At 56.2% G+C, this 19,465-nt stretch overlaps 1 protein-coding gene across 8 annotated transcripts; it reads left to right on the top strand.

Moving 5' to 3' along the window:
- Nucleotides 1-1,234: 1,234 nt before the first annotated feature.
- Nucleotides 1,235-19,155, top strand: EGFL7 (EGF like domain multiple 7). Of its 8 annotated transcripts, none has more exons than XM_086763500.1 (12): nucleotides 1,235-1,396; nucleotides 3,838-5,622; nucleotides 5,703-5,771; nucleotides 7,065-7,241; nucleotides 10,723-10,908; nucleotides 12,625-12,747; nucleotides 12,991-13,103; nucleotides 13,813-13,908; nucleotides 15,343-15,507; nucleotides 16,404-16,468; nucleotides 16,797-16,959; nucleotides 18,866-19,155. In XM_086763500.1, exons 5-12 carry the CDS (start codon nucleotides 10,829-10,831, stop codon nucleotides 18,886-18,888), a joined length of 828 nt encoding a protein of 275 aa, XP_086619626.1. In that variant the 5' UTR covers nucleotides 1,235-1,396; nucleotides 3,838-5,622; nucleotides 5,703-5,771; nucleotides 7,065-7,241; nucleotides 10,723-10,828; the 3' UTR covers nucleotides 18,889-19,155. The 8 variants fall into 8 exon arrangements, with proteins under 8 accessions (XP_086619626.1, XP_086619628.1, XP_086619625.1 ...); XM_086763502.1 differs by having other exon boundaries at nucleotides 3,838-3,928; XM_086763499.1 differs by lacking the exon at nucleotides 3,838-5,622.
- Nucleotides 19,156-19,465: the final 310 nt, after the last annotated feature.

The raw sequence follows: 19,465 nt of genomic DNA on the forward strand, positions 1-19,465 counted from the left end.
TTAAAAACCTGTCTGCCAAGGAAAACAAGTGGGATCTTTCTTTAGCCGTGCATTTATATAAATAAACACAGGAATATTTTGCAGTTCCCAGGGGACTTACCCAGAGTACTATTTTGCTGAATAAGGGTGGGAGTAATCCGCTGCTCACCGTAAGCCTGCGCACAAGCGCTCGGCGCTGCCCAGACCAGGAGGACCCAGGCACGTGCGGTGCGAGCCGGGGATGCAGCTCTGCTCCAGGGGAGCCCCAGAGGACACACATCCCCAGACCCACACCGTGCGCTCTCTCAGAGAATCGAGAAATAATTACCATCTCCACAGCCCTTATGTTCCAAAACCTCTCCTTTCCTAGCATAAAGTCTGGATCAACATTTCAAATTCCAAGTAAAAAGTGTACTGTTTCTCCTTTGGCCACCCAGAACCAATGTCACATATACACATACATTTAATTTGAAATCACAGCCCCCTTTGCACCAGAACGGCCTTGAAAATTATGGAGCGGGGGCAGTTGTTTCCATGCCCCTCTCTGCTGCCCGGTGCTGAAGATGCCATCTTTGCTGGGTGATGTTCTGCACGTTTAGTGGCCCAAACTGCCCATACCTCACTCTTTCCCAAAACAGAGACAGTGTGACAGAGGTGACAAGCCACCCAACAAGCTGACCAACCACTGCATTGTAGCCCAAATTTCAGGGGGTTGCAAGTACCCCAGAACGTGCTGCACTGGCGCCTAGCACCAACATCGGAACCCTCTTGAGAAGATGGCTGCCAGCCCTGCCATGCTTGGCATGAGCTGTGAGGGAGACCCTGGCTCTGTGACAGTCCCCACCATCCATCCCATCTGAGGAGGAATGAGGGGTGGCTGTGGAAGAGCTGCCAAAATGTGCCGTGTGCCAGTAAGGCAGGAGAGAGAGGGCAGCAGCCATCTTAGGCCTGGTGTGAGGTGCAGGCGGGGAGCCCAGGAGGGTGGTCCTCTCCCTCCCCGTGTCCCCAGGGATGCATGGCTGCCTCCTCTCCATTTCGGCATGCCGTGGCCGTCCCCAGTGGGCACGGTGTGGGGGTGCCGCCCCATGGCCCCTCTTCCCCTCCGGGTGTGGGGCGGCCGTGTTTGTTCTCCTCGCGGCGCCCGTTATCAGCGCACAACACACACAGGAAGTCCTGTCTGGGATTGTCCATCCCCGGCCTGATTTATACAGGAAGAAAAGCATAAAAAGCCACCCTTCCACCTCGGCAGCCACCTCTTGCCTGTGTGCGGCCGGCGGCCGGTCATGCCGGAGGCGCGAGGTGGGCGCCGGGGCCCACCAGACGTGGGGCGGCCAGGCGGGGATGGCTGCCGGGAGCCATCGGGGAGCACGGCGGCGGGGCTGCTCCCAGCGCGGCGGGGGACGGCGGGGCGCCGCAGGTACCGTACGAGCCGCGGCCATCGCCGCAGAGGGGATGAGGTGGACGGGACGGGATGGAGAGCTGGCGCTGGAGGCAGCGGGAGTGTGTCCTTGGCAGGCCAGACCCTGTGGGTTTCGGGTGGGTTTTTGCCCCAGCTCAGGTGGAGACCATGGCGGGAGCCTTGGGGGCTGCCGGAGCAAATGAGTTTTTAAAGCATCCTTCGGCTGCTCCCAGCGAGGCTGGCTCCGCGGAGAGCCGTGCTCGTGCCGAGCCGAGGAGCCTCTCCAGTGCTGGTTTGCTCAGAGCGGAGCCCAGCCTGCAGCACTATTATTTTTAATTCACCCCACCGGCGCTCAGGCTGTTTTCCAGGAGCAGAGAGCTCGGAGGGTAAATTTTACCTCCTGTCCGTGTAGAGGAAGGCTACACTCGCACAAATACCTGCGAGATAGCTGGAATTTCTTAGCTAATCTCCTTTCTTTCCCTTTCCATTCTCTTTTTCCATCTGCCTGCTCTCTGAACACCTCGCTGTTCATCCTTCTGTCCGCGCTCCCCGCATCTGCTCTCACTCCCCTCTGCCCATCGCAGCGGTGCCGCTCGCTCTCAGTGCGGCGAGAGCCTGAACCGTGACGCTGCGCTGCTGATTCCAGATTGCACGGCAGCAGGATTCGGTCCCGGGGAGTGGGTAGGACACGGGGGCTGGACGGAGCTGCGGGCAGCGATCATCCCTGCGCTCACACAGACCTGAGGCTTGCGCTGGCTGACGGCTGAGCCCGGAGCGTGCCGGTGTGTGCACGCCAGGAGCTCAGCAAAGCCTCTCAGATTTGTAACCGCGGAGCTGGGTGATTTGTGAGATACTTGCTTTCAGCTACCTGCAGACCTGTGCGTCTCACCGTCCTAATCTGTGGCATTACACAGCGCAGGCAGGAGGCTTTCAGTGAGGCACTTGGGGTATTTTGGGATAAAAGGCTGGCTGTGGGTAGGAGCAGCTGGGATACCCGGGCGCTGGCTGGCTGTGTGGGAATACGGAGCAGGATGATGCTGGTGAATAGTTCTCAATAGAAATATCCTGGCATACTTTTTCCCTGGGTTTAACATTCACAGAATCAATTCACTGAGCAGAGAATCAAACATAAGAAGAAATAACAAGGCTTTGTCAGTGATGAAATTAATTTAAAAGCGGATTGGGAAGCTCTGCCATCGCTTGGGAAGCGGTGCAAGACAGCAGCTCAGATGCTGGATCCTGAGCCTCCTCAAAAATCCCCTCTCCTGTGGGCAGCAGCAGCAAACACCAGGTCTGCCCTGGCAGATTTTGAGTCTTATTCCCTGTGATCCCGCATTCATTCTGCCGATTGAGTTAGTCCCCCTCCATGCCGTTAAACCACCGGCTCTGCACAAGTTTCCCCAGAGGTAAGGCAGAGAAATTGAATCTGGGCTGCAGGCTCATTTGAGCTGCTTCCCAGACTCTGCTGCTGCAGATGGGGCTGGCTCAGGGGAGACAGATTTACAAACTGCAACAAATTACAGTAAACGAACCTGACTCACAGTCACACCAGCAGCAGAAGGGCATGGTGAAACAAAAGGGAAGGTTTAACTTGAGGTTTCAGACCAGGCAGCGAAAGAAAAGGAAAGGGTCTCTGCAAACAGAAGAGGATGATCAGAAATGTTATTTCACTTTCCGTCCTCTCTCCCAGAGTGAATGCTTGGATTGCCAGCCTGCCCATAGCCTGGGAGGTGACTCCAGAAGGAGCTGGAGACTTTCTCCTGATAGAGAAGGATAAAACCAGTCCTGTGCAAAATGCTCTCTCCTGAGCTGCTCACTGGGATGGCCGTGATGAGGGGACGGAGCTGTGCATCCAGCTCCCAGCTATTCCCACCGCACTTTCCATGCGCTCCTCGGGGACTGATTCACCGGGAAAACGCAGAGGGGGACGGCAGAGTTGGGGACCATTCCCTGCTGACTAATGCCACTTTTTGCCTGGGAAATTTCACAGAAAGCCGCGAAATTCATTTTATTCTTGGGTGAGATGAATCATTTCCCAGCTTTTATGCAGCAGCAGCCATTACTGCCTCCTCTAAAGATAAAGTCCTTACTCAGGCGAAAAAAAAATATCACTTTGTGGGAATCAGATCTGGGTCATAATATGCATAGCACTGGGCAACTGGTGATGACAGACCAAGAGCTGTGGGCCACGTACTTTTCTTGGTTTGACCTGCTTTGGTCCCACTGACATCAATGGACTCCTCTAGATTTCCACTGAGATAACTGGTCCGCAGCTGACGCAGCGGAGAACAATATGGGACATAATAGAATAGTGGGAGGTCGTTTTCCTTACAGAGCTCTGCAGGACAGGGGCTGCTCCGAAGCCTAAACTTAAGTGTAAGGTTTACAAACAGCCTATGAAAAGCCTGAGCAGAAGAGTTTGTCCTAAAACAGGAAAAGCCATTCCCCGTTTTTTTCAGAAGCACCAAAAATTCCTATTGCTGCAGCCAGCACTTCCAGTTCAGTGCGAGACCCCTGCGGAGGCCAGCGAGAGCCCATTGTACACAGCAGGTACGGGGTCAGCCGTGGCTGGTAGTGGCTGAAAAGTTTTGCATCTCTATGTGTGCCACTCTTCCCTCTGTCTCCCCATCCATCTGTCTCCATCTGCCACTTCAGCACCTCCGGCCCCAGTTTGGGGAAGCGCTCGTGTGCTTGGGCATGTCCCGTTTACTGCAACGGGCTGTGAGCACTCCTCTCTAAGAGAGATTTCCTGATGTGGGACCTTAGTGCTGGTCTCCTATTAAGTCTCCTCTGTTAATCGTTCCTTTTTCATGCCTACGGAGCCAGAGCAAAGTTGGGTCTCCCCACCCCAGCCCCAAACCCCCTCCCACCCTCCGAGCTCACCTACCGCACAGGGGACCGGCTGGAAGCCCAGCCCGCGCCTCCAGCCCTCAATCCACCACGGATGCTCTCAGGGTGGTGTCGGATCCGCTCGAGCGGGTGCGGTGTGCTCGGCAGGTCTGCGGGACGGGCTCTAGGAAACGGGGAGGTGGGTGAAAAATCTCACCTTTGCAGCCAGCCTGGTGCTCAGCCTGAGACCTGCTCCGGGCTAGCGCTCAGCATGCCTCGTAGCTCACACTGGTGGTAAAACCGGTGGGAGAGAAGGAGATTTTGACATTGTTAAATCTAAGAGGGAGGTTGGGCAGAAACATTTCTTTCTTGGCCTGGAGACAAGCATTAATATTAGATGTCGTGGGAGTACACTTCTAGTGTGCAAGGGAGAAAGCTTTGGAGGGAACACGTAAAACACTGATCCAAGGAGGACTTCAAATTCAGACAGACTTGCCATCTGGAGCCGAAATCCCGTGCTGCCTTTGTCAGAAGCTCGTCACACTGATATCAACAGAGCCAACAGATCTGATCTTCCCCTGCTCTGAACTGGCACCACTCCTCTGCTTTCAAGGGAACTTTGCCAGGCTGTGTCCCAGGGGATTGCCTCCCAGCATAATGAATATTAGCATATAAGACACTGAGCCCTCCCTACGAGCGGAGGATTAAATGCTCTTTTAATGGGTTGTACGCAGTTCTTAAGCGGCTGACATGGGCACTTGCCTGAGCAAAGATTTGACTTGGGCAAAGGTTTTCTGGGCAGTTAAGGGTCTTTGTCCTTAAATGAGTGTGTGTACACACTGAAGATGGTAAAATATAGTGTTAGGGTACAGCAGACGGGATCACAGATGAGTTTAAGGGAACTGGTGAGTGTCAGCAGGAGTGAGGCACCCCGTTCTCTTGGGTTTTTGGGAAAGCCCAGCCCTGGGCCCTGGGGAGGCTGCTGGAGGGGATAGCTTAGTGCTCAGCGGAGCCCCAGCACTGCATTACTTGGAGCCAGGGCTTCTGCTCTGCTCACTCCTTGCTCGTATCCCTGCCTGCCCTACCCCAAAGGGTGCAAATGCACCGCGGGTCTGCCTAGCCTTCCCTCCACGGTCACAGCAGGGTGACCCCCACTGCAAGCTCGTGTGAGCGAGGGGAGGATGCTCCTAAAAAATCCACTGTGCAGTCTGCACCGCACAGGAGGGAAGGACGGGGCTCCCCGTGCCCTGCAACTGGTATCTCGGTGTCCATGCCTCTCTGGCACACCAGCAAGCCTTTGCGTGTGAGCTCCGTGCCAGCGCCAGACACAGGCGCTCTGTGGCCACGATCCTGCACCACATCCTCCACCCCACCCTGCAAGGACCTTTGGGAGCATCCAGGGAACCCCACACCAGGTCCATCATGGGCAAGGGATCACTCATCTCTGCCTGGACGACAAGGGGAGTGTAACAGCGGGCTTTTTCTGTTCCGACAGTAAGAAACCAAGATGCTCCGTAAGGAAAGGATCGCTGCCCAGGACAAATGACGGAGCACCACGGATAGGGTGAGTGTCCCGGCTGCAAAATTAGATCCTGTGCTTTCAGTATGGTCAGATGGAGAAGCTTTCCATTGGCTTTCAAATGCATTTTGTAATTATTAGAGAAGTTGAGTAGCAGGCTCTGTTCATCTCCCCCATACACCAGAAAAAACAATAACACTCTCTGCATAATAAGATAATTACCGTCCCTTCAAGGCTCTTGGGAAAAGTTGCCTGTGCTTCATGCTTATGAGATTAAGTGAGCTGAAATAATTCCCCAGAGGTAGGCTGGATCCAGACAGAGCGAGCAAACCTGTTTGTGCCATGCGAGATGCTGTGCGCTTCCACCAGCACCAGCTAGCCTTTCCCTTCCGGATGGGAGGGATCCCGTCTCCCGCATGCTCCATCCTCCTGGGCAGTGGAGCTCCATCTTCACCAGCACATCCCAGGGCTGATTCACCTCCTCTCCGCTCCGTTTCCCGGGGAGGATCTCACCAAAGCAGTTTATGCTCCTTTTACACGGGTCCACCTGAGAGCCCCACGCCAGCACATCCAGCACCCGTCGCCGGCGGGTGCAGCACGACCCGAGACAGCTCCAGTTCCATCAGCAGCCTCAGCATATCCATGAGGAAATACAGGGGACGGGCCAGTGATCTCAGTTGCTCATTTGAAGCCATTATTGTTTAACTGGTAAATATTTCCTTTAAATGCCGATATGCTTTCAAAAAAAATCGCAAGGCTTAATGGGAACAAATATTCCCAGGGGGTTGTATCCTGCCGTTCATTTGCACGTCAGACCCCCGTTATCTTTAAGGCTGGTTCTGTGCGCAGGCAGGCGCCTGAGCCATTTGAAAAACAAAAAGCCTCCGCGCTGTAATTTCCCAGAGAAAAATATAGACAAAACAAGTGGCAGCTTGGCACAAACCGAACGGCAGAATTTTCTTAGATAAATAACCGGGCATTTAACACGAGAAGCCTGCAGGCAGCAGGGGCATCGGCCTGGCTGGTCTGTCCCGGGACACGTGTTGGCGAGCTGGTGGAGTGTGACCTGCATGGGTCTGTGTGTTGAATTTGGGCATCTCTCTGGGTCAATCCTCATGCTGTTCCATGGCTGGGGGGTGTCCAAGGAATCCCTTAAGCATCATTTAGGGCTTGCTGGAAAGCAGCCTCCCTGTCCTGGCAGTTCATCGCCTGCTTCTGCAGGACTTTGCTGTTGTAATGAGCTCAGGGGGATTAATGGGGCAGGGTGGGAGGCTGTGGACCAGTACGGTGCGTGAGGTCTCTAACCTAGGGGAAGATGACGTCTCCTCTCATACTTAGGTGTCCTCTTGGGGAGTGCAGAACCAGCTACAGTATTTTTTAGTGAAGAAAAATAAAATTGCCCTGCCCACTGCACTGGTGATGGACCATTTCACCTGGGAGTCTGAACACCTGGGCAAGGGGCTGAGGGCTATGCTGGCATCTCCTGCTCTCACCATTAATCCCCTGCCCACCCAGGTGAGCTGGTCTGGGGGGGTCCGGGCCCTTGTGTCCTCGTAGCGTGAGGGTCCTGCCTCATCCCTGCACGTCCACTCCCCCCCCCCGAGGACCAGGCATCTCGGGGGGTCCTGCCCCGTCCCTGCTCGTCCTCCGGGGAGCCGGGGCACCTCGGCGGGGGCGCGGGGGCAGGTGGCGGCCGGCGGGGGCCGGCGGGGCGGGGGCAGGCGGAGGCTCCCCGGGCCCCGGCGGTTCCCCCCGACCGGGGAGGCTCCGCTTTCCTCCCCGCCGGGAGCTCATTGGGCCGGGGCGGAGGGACCGGCTCGGGCCGGGGGAGGAAATGCGCGGGGGGCCACGGCGCGGCGGCGGCTCGGCGGCTTCGGCACCGTTACCGGTGAGTCCCGGCGGGGACGCGGCCTCGGGGGCTCGGCACGGCCGGGGGGGGGGCGCGGGGGGCCGTGGCCGCATCCTCCGGCGGGGAGGGACGGACGGAGCTGGGGGGGGGGTGCATTTCGCGGAGCGGGACTCGTTGCCGCAGCGGGGGCTCCCGGGAGTCCCGGGGTGGCCGGGGGGGCGGCACGGGAGGTGCCCCTGGGGCGGCTGCTGCGGGAAGTGGCCGGGCTGGCGGGCAGGGCTCCGCCTGCCCCGGGGGGTGCAGAGCCCGGGGGAGCGGGGCTCGGCCTGCTGCGGGCCGGGGCGAGCATCCCTGCGCCGGCCGCCGCGGTACCCGCGCCCCCGCAGCCGTGCCCGCGCCCCTGCAGCCGTGCCCGCGTCCCCGTATCCTGCTCCTCGGTGCCCCCCTCCCCGCACCCTGCTGCACCGCACCCGCGTCCCCGTGCCTGCGCTCTGCGGTGCCTGCATCCCAGCCTGCGCAGAGAGCAGCCGGAGGTGTTCGGAGGAGAGAATCCATCTCCGCGCTGCTGCTGATCCTCTGCAGTAGGGTCTGGCTCCGGGGGCACAGACCAGGTCCAATTCGCAGCTGTTTCACCTGCAGAGCCAGGCCAGGCTGTTTGAAAAAGTGCAGCTCTTGCCTTCTCCTGAGAGCGCTTGCATCCTCCTGAGGGACTGGATTCTCCTGCACCGCTTTGCAGCCAGACCCCCATTCCCGCTGCTGCCGTCAGCTGGAGTTTCAGCTTCGGTTTCATGGGCAGAGCTGGACCCGCACCCTGCGTTGTGTTTCCCCCTTGGTTGTGGTGGTGGGTTAGGCAAGAACAGACTTAGGAGAGTTACGGGAATGTTTCTGGCTGGTTGGAGAGGGACCCCCAGGCTCCCAGGAACACATGGCCGGCCGAGGAGGCTTTGCTGCCCGTTGAAACAGCAGAAGCTCAGATGCACCCACATAGTTTCACTTGCCAAGCGTGGAGCTTCACCTCCTCATTTGAGAGACTAGAAAGGCAGTGAAAAAAAAACCCTATTTTTTTTTTCTTAATCGTGAAAAGATTGTCCTTAAGTTATGTCCTTTAAAAGAGGAGTGTTAGAATAGGCAGTGGCAACATGTTGGGGGAATCTTCAGTGGCTTTAAAGGGGATAATTTTCATAAACTCCCAAAAAAAGACAAGTATAGACTGTCATATTTTCCACTTTTGAAACTTTTTCTGGTATGAAGCAACCATAATTTTATGACGCAGAGGGATACTCTGACCACTTGAGGTAGAGCAATGCTGCTCCATTTCGAAGTGAAAAAACAAACTGTCTATATTTTAGGCTTGTGCCCTGCGTTTCTTGCCTTCCCCACAGGGAGAGCTCCCACAGCAGTCGCGGGAATCCTGTGGGAGGATGGAGATGGTTGGCAGAGTTTGACTTACAGGCTTTTGAAGAAGCACCGCTGGTCTGGGGATCTGTGATTGTGAGGAAAATATGTGTCCCAGTATAGCCCTGGGAAAAGCTGGCTGGCTGAGCAGTGGGGAGATAGTGTGTCTGTGTATGCTGGTGTCCCTGGGACATCTCCAGAAGGACTGGAGAGAAATAAGGTTTCTTCACTATTTTTAAAAAAATTTCCTGCAGGTCAACCAAGATTGGATTTCCTGATGGTGGAGATACCACGTATTAGTCATTAGACAATGAAATTTATCATTATGTTTGGAGGAGAGTGGAGGACTATGGGCTTTATATCACCAGAATCCTCCCTTCGTCCTCAAAGCTGGGCTCGTACAGAGGTTAAGATGGGCTCGAGCATCTGCAGTTCCCCGCTGGGCTGCGGCTCCGTGGGAACAGCTCAATCTGCTGTGACATGAAACCTCCCTATTGCTCAGACGGGCAGAGCTGTGAGCCCTGCTCCCGGACTGTCAGGAGGGGAAGGGGCTGCCCAGCCAGCTGTCCACCTCGCTCTGTGCTGTCACGGCACGGAAACATGCACGGGATGTTTGATACTAAGGAGCAGGAAGGCACCAGGCTGGTTTGTCTCCAGATGCAGGTCTGCATCTCTCCGTGCCTCAGTTTCTTCACCTGCACAAAGGAAAAGATGATACTGAGTGCCTTGGTGAAGGGCTTTAAGACCTGCAGGGTCTACAGATTTGGGATGGTTATGCTGGTTATCACCAACAACTCTGCTTGGAGTTAGGAATTGTCCCGAAGGAGTGTGGGGGTGAACCTGCAATCCCCAGTCTCGCATCACCTGGGGGTTTTAGAAGGTTTATTTGCAGCTCACCATATTGGCAGTTTCAGAAGGATGTTTTGTTTTGTGTTGCCTCCCCATAAAGCCACTCCTTTCTCAAGGTTTAATCAGAAAGACTGATTCTTTCTTTAATCGGCACACATTTGAGATGGGTTTCTTTATTTCTTCCTCCTTTAACTGCTGCCATCCGGAGGCCAACTGTTTTGTTTAAATTAGATATTGTTATTGACCTTCTTCAGCCTTGTTTCGTATTTGTCCTCTGCTAGAAAATCAAAGCCTCTTTATTTGCGACTCTGCAGACAGTACGTATGGCCCTTACAGCACTTTTCTCTGGCAAGAACTTGTATTTTAAAGAGAAGAAGATCAGATTTCCACATGTTATGTGGTGGGAAAATGCAGCTTTACAATGCTGTATGGATTAAAAAATTACAGACCATTGTTTTGTCCTCGCTGCCTGGAGTTGGCAGCGTGTTCTTTGTGACACAGGTCCCTCCCCTGCCACTGGATAAGCGACTGTGTGGCCGCCGGTGCCACGAGAGCATCGCCTGTGTGCTGGGCCAGGCATCCCCTCAGAGTAAATCGCTGCCACACCGGTGACTTGAGCGGGGCAAAGTGGGTTTGCGCCTGGATGAGCTCCTGCCTTGTGAGGGATTCACAGGTCCCTCATGTCCCCTCTTTCCCTGTGCTCTGGCTTGTCACCCTGCTCTGCTGCCAGCAAGCGTGCTCCTGCCCCAGCCCCTTGCGCTGCCCTCGGAGGGTCTGTGCACACCCAGCGCCGTCCCTCTGACCCCAGGAGCGAGGGCTGGCCCTGTCCCCATGGCTCCGTCAGATGTGTCACTGGCTGGGGACGGACACCACGTGTTTACACCACTCTTCTCTCGGTTGCAGAGTTCCCCGCTGAAGAGCGAGACATGCGGTAGGAGCCAGCGCTTCCCACCAAAGAGCAGGACTCGGTCGTGCCGCACAGCCCGAGGTGCCGCGGGAAGGACAGGACATGCGCCACACCGGCTGCGTCCTCTCGGGACTCCTATTCATCCTCAGCGTGACCAGCACGGCCGCCTTTGCCCGGCCAGGGTGAGCCCCCTTTTTGTCTGCATCTCCTGGGTGTGCCCCTCTGCGCGTCGCGGCAAGGCGCGTCCTCTCTGGGTGATGAAGAGCTCTGTTCAGCCAGCCAGCTGCACGCGCATGGGAAGCTCACCGGGCTGGCGAGGAGGTGGGAAAAGGCTCTGTCCAGTCCTCCCGGGGCAGCCAGGGCTCGGCCACCCTTTGCTGGTGTTTGTTTGCTCTGTCAATGAAGCGAAAAAACCTCTCAGAGAAAATGCCCCAGCTCCGTTTACCTCCATGCAGGGGACACAAAGACACTCTGGTCTTTTTGTCCAGGAGAGTCAAAAGCTAATCAGGCCCTGAGCTGTTTGTCAATTATTATTGTCTCTTCCAAGCACATCCTTGCACAAAAATATGCATGCAATCTTGTTGTCACGCCAATCAGGCCTTGCAAATGAACCGTCGAGGGAGGATGCAGGCTCCCGGCTCTGAGAGGATGCACTGACCAGGGGACGCAGGCGTGGAAAGCCCGGCAGCTCATTACCTGCCATGCCCTGTGCTCTCTGGGCTGCTGCAGCGGCCACGGTCCACGGTCCTGCAAGCCTGGGAGTGGCAGATCCAGCAGTTCCCCTTCCCTTCCCGGGAAATGGGTCCGACAGGGTGCCTGGATCCCGGCACAGCCCAGCTCTCAGTGGGTCGGGGGAAGCCCGGAGCTCGGTGCCCCAGTTTCTTCCTCAGCCAAAAGGAGCTCGAGCTCAATGCCCAGATACAGATCACATTTTCTACAAAGTTTGTTTTTATATTGAAATACTCTCCTCTAGCGTTAAACCTTTTCCATTCTGGTGGTGACTAACACCCCAGGCTGAATTCCTCACTCGCACGCACAGGCTGCAGCTATAGCTTTCTTCTAAATTTTGCAAAGCAAACAATTGCCATTTAAAAATTCCATCTTCTATAGCATTAATCTGTGAGGCTGAAAGGAGTTTTCTGGAGTTAATGGAAGCCATCTGATGTCCATGCTAATTCCCAGCCTTTTTATTCTAGTTTCTAATTGGGCTGGGAGGCTGAGACAAGCAGACGAGTTCCTCAGTGGGACTGACCTCCTTGGGCTGGAAAATGTTGGGAAAAAAAAATCTTTAACCAAGACCACTTTGGCTGTTAATCTTGGGAAAGTTTTTGACTGGATCACAGTTATCTTAGGAAGACTGGGGGATGACTTTCCTCTGGCCTCTACCTTTTTGCTCTGAGCCTGACCCTTCCTGTGAAATCATTAATTTCTTGGTGACTGCAGGGGCGTCCGTTTCAGGAGTGCAAAAGTCTTAGAAAGGAAAAATCCACTCAGAAAGTGTGTGGTTTTTAAGGGAAGGGAGATGATGAATGGAAGGAGAACTGCTTTCAGTAAATCCCCCCTAAATCTGGGCCCCGGCTGCTCTCCTGGGATGGAGGGACTGTGCTGGGGTGAGCGAACGAGGAGGCGTCAGCGCCTTGGTGCCGGGGCTGGGGAGGAAGAGCCCGTGCAGCCCGCAGTGCTCAAGCTTTGTGTCGCTGCCCCAAAACAGCTTGACGTAACCTCCTGGGTCACTCGGGCAATTAGCTGCTGCCATTTAAATAGCTCTGTGTAGAGAGGGACTGTCAGGCCATGTCCTGGGCTGGTGTAAATCAGCGCGGCCCCTTTGTCCCGAAGGGAGAAGCAGCAGGTTGGTTTTTGGTCTTTAGCTGGTGTCTGACCTGCTCCCCTCTCCGCAGCCGCAGAGTCTGTGCCGCAGCACCGCAGAGCCGGGCGGCCGCCTACACCGAGTCCCACGTCCAGCCCGTCTACCAGCCCTACCTCACCACCTGCCAGGGCCACCGCCTCTGCAGCACCTACAGGTGAGGGCAGCTGCCCGCGCCGTGCGCCTGGTCCCTGAGAGCCAGCCGCATCCGTCCCGGCGAGGCAGCGAGCCATGGGGGCTGCGGAATCGGAGAGTCCTTGCCTTGATCCATGGGGAAGGGGCTCCCAGCCCTTGGGCAGGGGGTGCCAGTGCGGAGGGTCTGACCCACTGGCATGGAATGGGATGGGAGGCTTGGGACAGATGCTCCATCACTCAGCTCAGCCCCATCCTTGCCTTGCAGGACCATCTACAGGGTTGCCTACCGGCAGGCGTACAAGCAGGTGCCTCAGCCCGCGGCCTCGTGCTGTCCCGGCTGGAGCAGAGCCAGCAGCCCTGCGCTCAGCTGCAACAGAGGTAAGAGGCTGCTGTGCCGCCCCGGTGCCAGCGCTCCCCCTTCCCCCAGACCCCGGGGTCGGGTAGCTCAGGTCCCTGGATGAGGCCCTGGCAGCCAGCTCTCATTTACCAGCACTCTGCCTGCCAGGCAGATTCTCCCTGTAGGAAAGCATTTAAATTTTCGGCGTCAAAACCAAATGCGGTTCAATTTCTGATTAATTCCCAGCCTTTCTCTGCTGCCTCACAGGCCTTTTTCCTTTGGGAACAATTATTAACTTTATAGTTACCAGAGGATAAATAAAACAAGTCAGCCCTTTCCATATAAATCAGCAATAATGGAAGAGAAATGCTTTCAGGAGGTAATTGTGATGTACAGCACAAAACAAACGCAAAACACGTCAGCAGCTAGTCCGTGCCCGGATGGACTCGGAGCGCAGCGCCGCCGGCCCTCCTCCCTCCCTTCCGGCTGTGCTGGCGCAGGCACCTCGGCCTCTTTCCAGGCTGCAGAACCAAAGTCACGTTCGTTGCACCCGTCCTGTGCCCCGTGCACCCTGGTCAGCTCAACCCCACCGCTCTGGGGCTGGAGCAGGGCATCCCGGCCCCGGGCTGGTACCGGTGTGTGTTTTGTTGTGTGCGCACTGTGTGTGTACACGCGCCCACGGCAGCAAGGGAGGGAGGTCGGGACCCCCAGAGCTGCCTGATGACCCTGTGTTTGTGTTTTGTGTCGCAGCTCTCTGCGGGGTGCCGTGTCAGAATGGTGGGAGCTGCACCTTCCCCGGCAGATGCTCCTGCCCGCCCGGCTGGATGGGACGAGCCTGCCAGACAGGTACCGGCCACGCTGCTCCCCTCCAGGCTCCCTGCGTCGGGTCTGCCCCGTTGCTGCCAGGAGAGCTTCTCCAGTGAGCAGCGGGGCTGCCATGGGGCTCTGGAGGTCCTCTGCCCACGGACCAACCCCTTGGTGGGTGCAGGGACCAGCGCCATGGCTCCTCACCAAGCCTTGGTGCATGCCTGGTGCTGCTCAGACCACAGAGGGGAACCAGTGCGTTACCCCTCCGCACACACATGCGCTCCTACACGTGTTGCGCCAGGGAAGCAATGCCTGGTGGTCTGGCCAGGAAAGGATGGGAAGCTCAGCTCCCAGATGAGCTCTGACCTCCCTTTGGCTGCGTCGGTTCTGCCAGCCCTCATGTGCAGCCCTGGGATCCGCATTTTCTCTGCGCTGGGCCAGCGTGAGCAGAGGCTGTACTCTGCCGTGACCAGCAAAGGGCTTTCTGCAGAGCAGCCGTTACACTCGTGGGCTCGGCCTGAGATTGTGTATTTAGAGTGACCCATCTCCCAGGCTTTGTAAACTCTCGCTGTAAACTAAAACACCCATTTGCTGCAGAGACTGTAAACCAAAAATATCTGGGGGTGGAGGGGAAGCCTGGCGATCTCCAGCCACTGAGTTCCCCTCCAGCGTGAGAGCATCCCAGTGCTCCTCGCCACAGCATAAGGAAATTAATCAGCGTGGTGCGCGCCGGCATGGTGCAAACCCCTGCCACGGCGTTCCCCGGCTTTCCGCCCTGCCGTGAGGCAGAGGAGGAGCGTGTGGCATTGACCCACGCTGGGCCAAGGCAGGGCTGAGCACATCGCTGACAGCTCTGGCTCCGGCGCAGGGGGGAAAGGATTTTTCCCACTGCCTAAAACAGATTCGCCCGGGCGTGGGAAGCGGTTCAGCTCATTTCGCTTTGTGGGAACAGCTTTAATAACTCCCCCGTGTGAGGAGAGGTTACTGGGTTTTGTACACACTTGAAAGGCTCATAGCTCCTCGCCATGGCTGGCTGGAACCAAAACCCCGGCCGTAAATCCAGGATGAGAGCCAAGCGCTGCCTGCGCCCGCCCAACCAGAGCTGGGACATTTCTGACCACAGCTTTTGTTTCTGGCTCTTTTGTGGGGGCAGCGGGCGAGGGGAGGAGGCCAGATTCCCCTCAGGGTTAGCCCAGGTTTACCCCAGCTGGGTGCAAGGGAAAAGTCTGTCCCAGGCGCTGGTGGCTCTTGTCCTCACACCCTGCAGTGCTGAGAGCACCCAGAGCCGTGCCCAGCACAAACACCAGCTCGGTCTGGGGTCCCATCGCATCCCCACCCTGTGGGAGCCCGCACGGCTCTAACGGGGGGGGGGATGGGACCCCTGCTTGCGGGGCTGAGCCATTCGTGCCCCTCGCTCTCGGTGAGCACCTCCTCACCAGCCCTGTCCTCACGCAGCCATACCTGTGCTTTCAGATGTGGATGAGTGTGCCGGCCAGAGCCACGGGTGCGGTCAGCTCTGCGTCAACACGGCCGGGAGCTACCACTGCGCCTGCCGGGACGGCTTCAGCCTCGCCACCAATGACAAGGCCTGCCAGCCCACGGTGCCAGCGCCCGAGCCAGAAACCCTCAGCCAAGCAGGTAACCTGTCCCCCCGTTGCAGGACAGCAACAAAACGGGGATTAACACTTGACATCACAGGGCGGCCAGAGCAGGATTGGGAAGAGGCAGGCGAGGGATTACAGCCAGAACCCCTCACCTTTATTCCCAGTGACCCAGGAGTCCTCCTAGCACCCAGGCAACCTGCTCATGCACAAATCCAGCCACTGCTCCACCTGCAAGGGTGACAGAGCCCACCCACAGCATGCAGTGGCCAAGATGCAGCTGTTCTCTCCTTCATCATCATCATTGACCTTCCCGCAGGGCAAGTCCGGAGCCACAAGGAGCGGCGGGCGCCGCTGGTGACGGCCCATTATTACTTTTGGTACGCGCTGTGACACTTCAAACTCGTACCGTGAGTAATAATGCGCTGTGGCCAGCATGAGCATCACGCAGGAAACGCCTGGGAGAGCAGGGCACTGTCTGCACGTGCCCCACAAGCCACCTGCATTTATCCCCATCCAGGGCCCTGAGCGAGGATGATCCTTTGTGCCCACCATGAGACAGGGCAGATCCAGGTGCTAACTAATCTGACAACACGGGCACAAAAGATCAGGCTTTGCCAGATGTCTTGTCCTTTAAGCATCACCCTGCTGCCTGAAGAACTCCCCCGCTTTGTTGCGGGTACTCCAACAGCAAGGAGAGGCTTGTGCGTGTTAGCAGCAGGACTAGATGCCAGTGCTCACAGCAGGCATGGATGCAGTTGATGCTCCTGGGGCTGGTCTGGGCGCGGCAGACCCTGAGGGCTCACTAGGAGGAGAGCGGAAAGCAGCAGAGCTTGACCGGAGCCCTGCAGCAGTGTCTCTCCCCAGCACTTTCCACTTCACCTAAGGCAACGGGCTTTTTACTCACTGGCCATTTCTTGGTCATTTTTTCAGGTCCTCACAGTGAAATGAAGGAGGAAATGAAAGACCTGAGGAGCAGAGTGGAAGCGCTGGAGCAGGTGAGCTTTCAGCACACACCTCTGCCCTGCTGCGGCTCGAGGCCGTGCTCAGCCAGCTCCCACCTCGGGCTGTTCGCAGCCGGGGTTTCCCTCCGCCCCAGCTCTGTTTTTAGCGTCATGCTGGCCCCACGCCGCAGCGATCCCAGCTGTGCTCCACACAGCCGGCAGCGCCCACGCAGCAGCTCTTCCAGCCTGGAGCCCTTTGAAAGCAACCAAAGCCCCACAAGCCGCCCCGGAGGGGTGCACCCCAGCAGGCAGCACGCTGCGTCCCACCGGGTGGTCCTCGTGGCTGGGGAGGACACGCTCACGGCTCCCCTTCTCCCTGCAGAAACTCCAGTTGGTGCTGGCCCCCTTCCACAACCTCATGCCATCTGCGCCGGAGGATGTCGGCGCAGACCCCATCAGCCGGTTGTCCCACTCCCTCCAGCAACTGGACAGAATCGACTCCTTGAGCGAGCAAATCTCCTTCCTTGAGGAGCGGCTGGAGACATGTAAGTGCCTGAAGAAAGCAGGGTTGAAGTATCTCACTCCACCCACACTGGCCACAGCGAGCAGATGTGGGCCAGCGAGATCAGTATCACATATGCCACTATTAATCTATACCTCCCTCAAGCTCAGCAGCCTGTAATTAATAAAAGATGGACTCAAATAGTCTATTAGCTTAATTTCAAAGCTGTTTCTGTGGCCGCACCATCTGACTGCCCTTGTAGCAGCCAAAAATCATGATTGGCACATGGAAACGTGGCTCTGGGGCAGAAGAGAGGGAGCCCACTACGCGCAGTGGGTTGTGTCTCGCAATGAGCACCCTCGCTGGCTGTGTTCCCTTCCTGTACCGTTATAACTCAGTTCTTGGGAAAGAACCCCCAGCTCTTAGGAAATTAACAGCCCAAAAAGTCAATCAGGAAAGTTTAGGGAGCGTGCAGAAGCTGGCAGATTTATGAGCCTGGGAAGTTTGAGTAATTTCTTTTTGAAGTCTACAGACCAGTCCTTTGCCAAGCAGTGGACCAGAGAGGGTCTCCTAAGTAGCAAACTCTGAAGAAGAGCCCCTGGTGAGAGCTGTCATGTGTGAAATGGCTGAAAGCAGGGGGGGTCCTGCCGGGCGTGCCAACCGAGTAGAGCACAAACCATATGAACACTACTTTGATAGGCAGTGCTTTTTCCCATTAAATGATTCCAGTCAAACACGCCCAGAACGTAGACAGGGCTGGGTCAGCTCAGGAGCTGGTGCGCCGCAGGTGCTCACGGCAGAAGGGTGAGGGTGCCTGGAAGGACATAAGAGGAGACTGTTTCAGGGCACATCCAGTCCCAGTTCATTGCTTGCAGTAATGGCTTAGACAGAAAAGACTTCAAAGAGCTTGTTTGAAGACTAAGTAGCTGCAAATAGGCACTTGGGGAAAAAAAAAAAAAACATCTCAGAAAGGGGCAATCATCAGACCCACGGAGCGTTCCAGCAGACGGCGTTTCCTAGTAGTGCCCTGTACATAAAATTAGTGACAGCCCCAAGGAATGTGAGCAGTATCACAAGGTAACATGGATTTACGCCAAGGGATGACTCCAAAGTCCTGAAATTAACTTCTGCCAAGCCTTTTCCAGCAAGCAAAACTTTTTTTTTTTTTTTCTGGTCCCTCTCATGCTCTTGAAAGTCCCTGGAGGACACAAGACTGACCTTTCAAGGTCCAGTAAGCACTGGTGCTCGCAGGGCATCCCATGGAGCGCTAAGTAGCCATCCATTTTCTGTGCCTTGCAAAGCATTTCACAACTGAATACTAACATACAACTGCACCCTCCAATTATCTGCCCTGTGGGATGTGTGTAAGGACTAAAAAAAAAAAAAAAAAATTTTCTCTGCTTTAAGCCACCAGTGAAGACACAGGATTGGCTCTCTTTAAGCCATAACCATTTTAGCCCCAATTTGGCACAAGCAGTGGTGCTTATGGCCAGTTAGCAGCAGGACACCACAATAGCATGCAGCTGCCCGGTGCGGTCCCTTTCCCAGCCCACGGAGCCCCCCAGGCACTTGGGGACTTCGGTGACCAGCAGCACCTGCTTCCGATTACTGTCCCACAGAGCCACCACCCACATGCTGGTCCCACCCTCTCATCCTAGAACAGCCAGTGTTATTGCCTTTGTCCCTGTTTTGGGACACTTTGTACAGGACTTCTTGGGCCCTGGTGAGGGTGGTGAGGACTGCAGCAAGTCAGGGAGGAGGGAGTGATGCTCCCAAATGAGGGGTGACAGAACCAGCCTGGGGTGGTTTGGCAAAGGGAAAGCAGCAAAGTGTGGATGACATTCGTTGAGGTTGAGGTCAATCACATCCCTCTTGGGGAACGAGACAAACCAAACCCAGGCTAACAATATTGCTGGATTGTTGGTTTTTTTTTTTTTTTATCTTCCCAGGTTCCTGCAAGAATGAACTCTAGCCAAGTGCCCGAGGAATTGGAGCAAGCTGAGTGCATCCGTAGCTCTTATCTCACTCTCCAGCCCCAGGCTGGGGACAAAGCCACCTCATCTACAGGAAGGCACAGGGTAGCAGAAGGCTGGTTCCCATCAGCATCTCCTTCATTTTCTCTTCCAACTCACCATATCAAAGGTCACGCAGTTACTGCCAAACCGAACTCTGAGCCTTCAGTATCTCCCCGCCTTCCTGCTGGAGCGGCAGACAATAAATGCCTTACCTTGTGCCGTTAGTGCCTGGCTGGCTGTGCCAGAGAGCCTGGCTGGATGTGAAGTCATGTCTGCTTAGCTTTGTCTGGCCTTTCCCTAGCATTACCCTGGGACATAATCGCCCAGAGGGGCACAGACCCGCCCCAGGCAGAACAGCTGCCCCACCGTGCTCCTCCAACCTGCTCCCACCCAAAGAGGATGAGGGCAAGTCCTGCGTTTGGAGGACTACAGCCAAAAATTACAAAAAATGATGGGACCAACCTGGGAGCCATGTGGGCAATGGGGTGCTGCAGGGGTTGTACCAGAATAAAGCCTCCTGCTGCACTCACCGAG

This window comes from Chlamydotis macqueenii, chromosome 20, assembly GCF_036417535.1.
Source record: "Chlamydotis macqueenii isolate bChlMac1 chromosome 20, bChlMac1.mat, whole genome shotgun sequence".
Taxonomy (NCBI): domain Eukaryota; kingdom Metazoa; phylum Chordata; class Aves; order Otidiformes; family Otididae; genus Chlamydotis; species Chlamydotis macqueenii.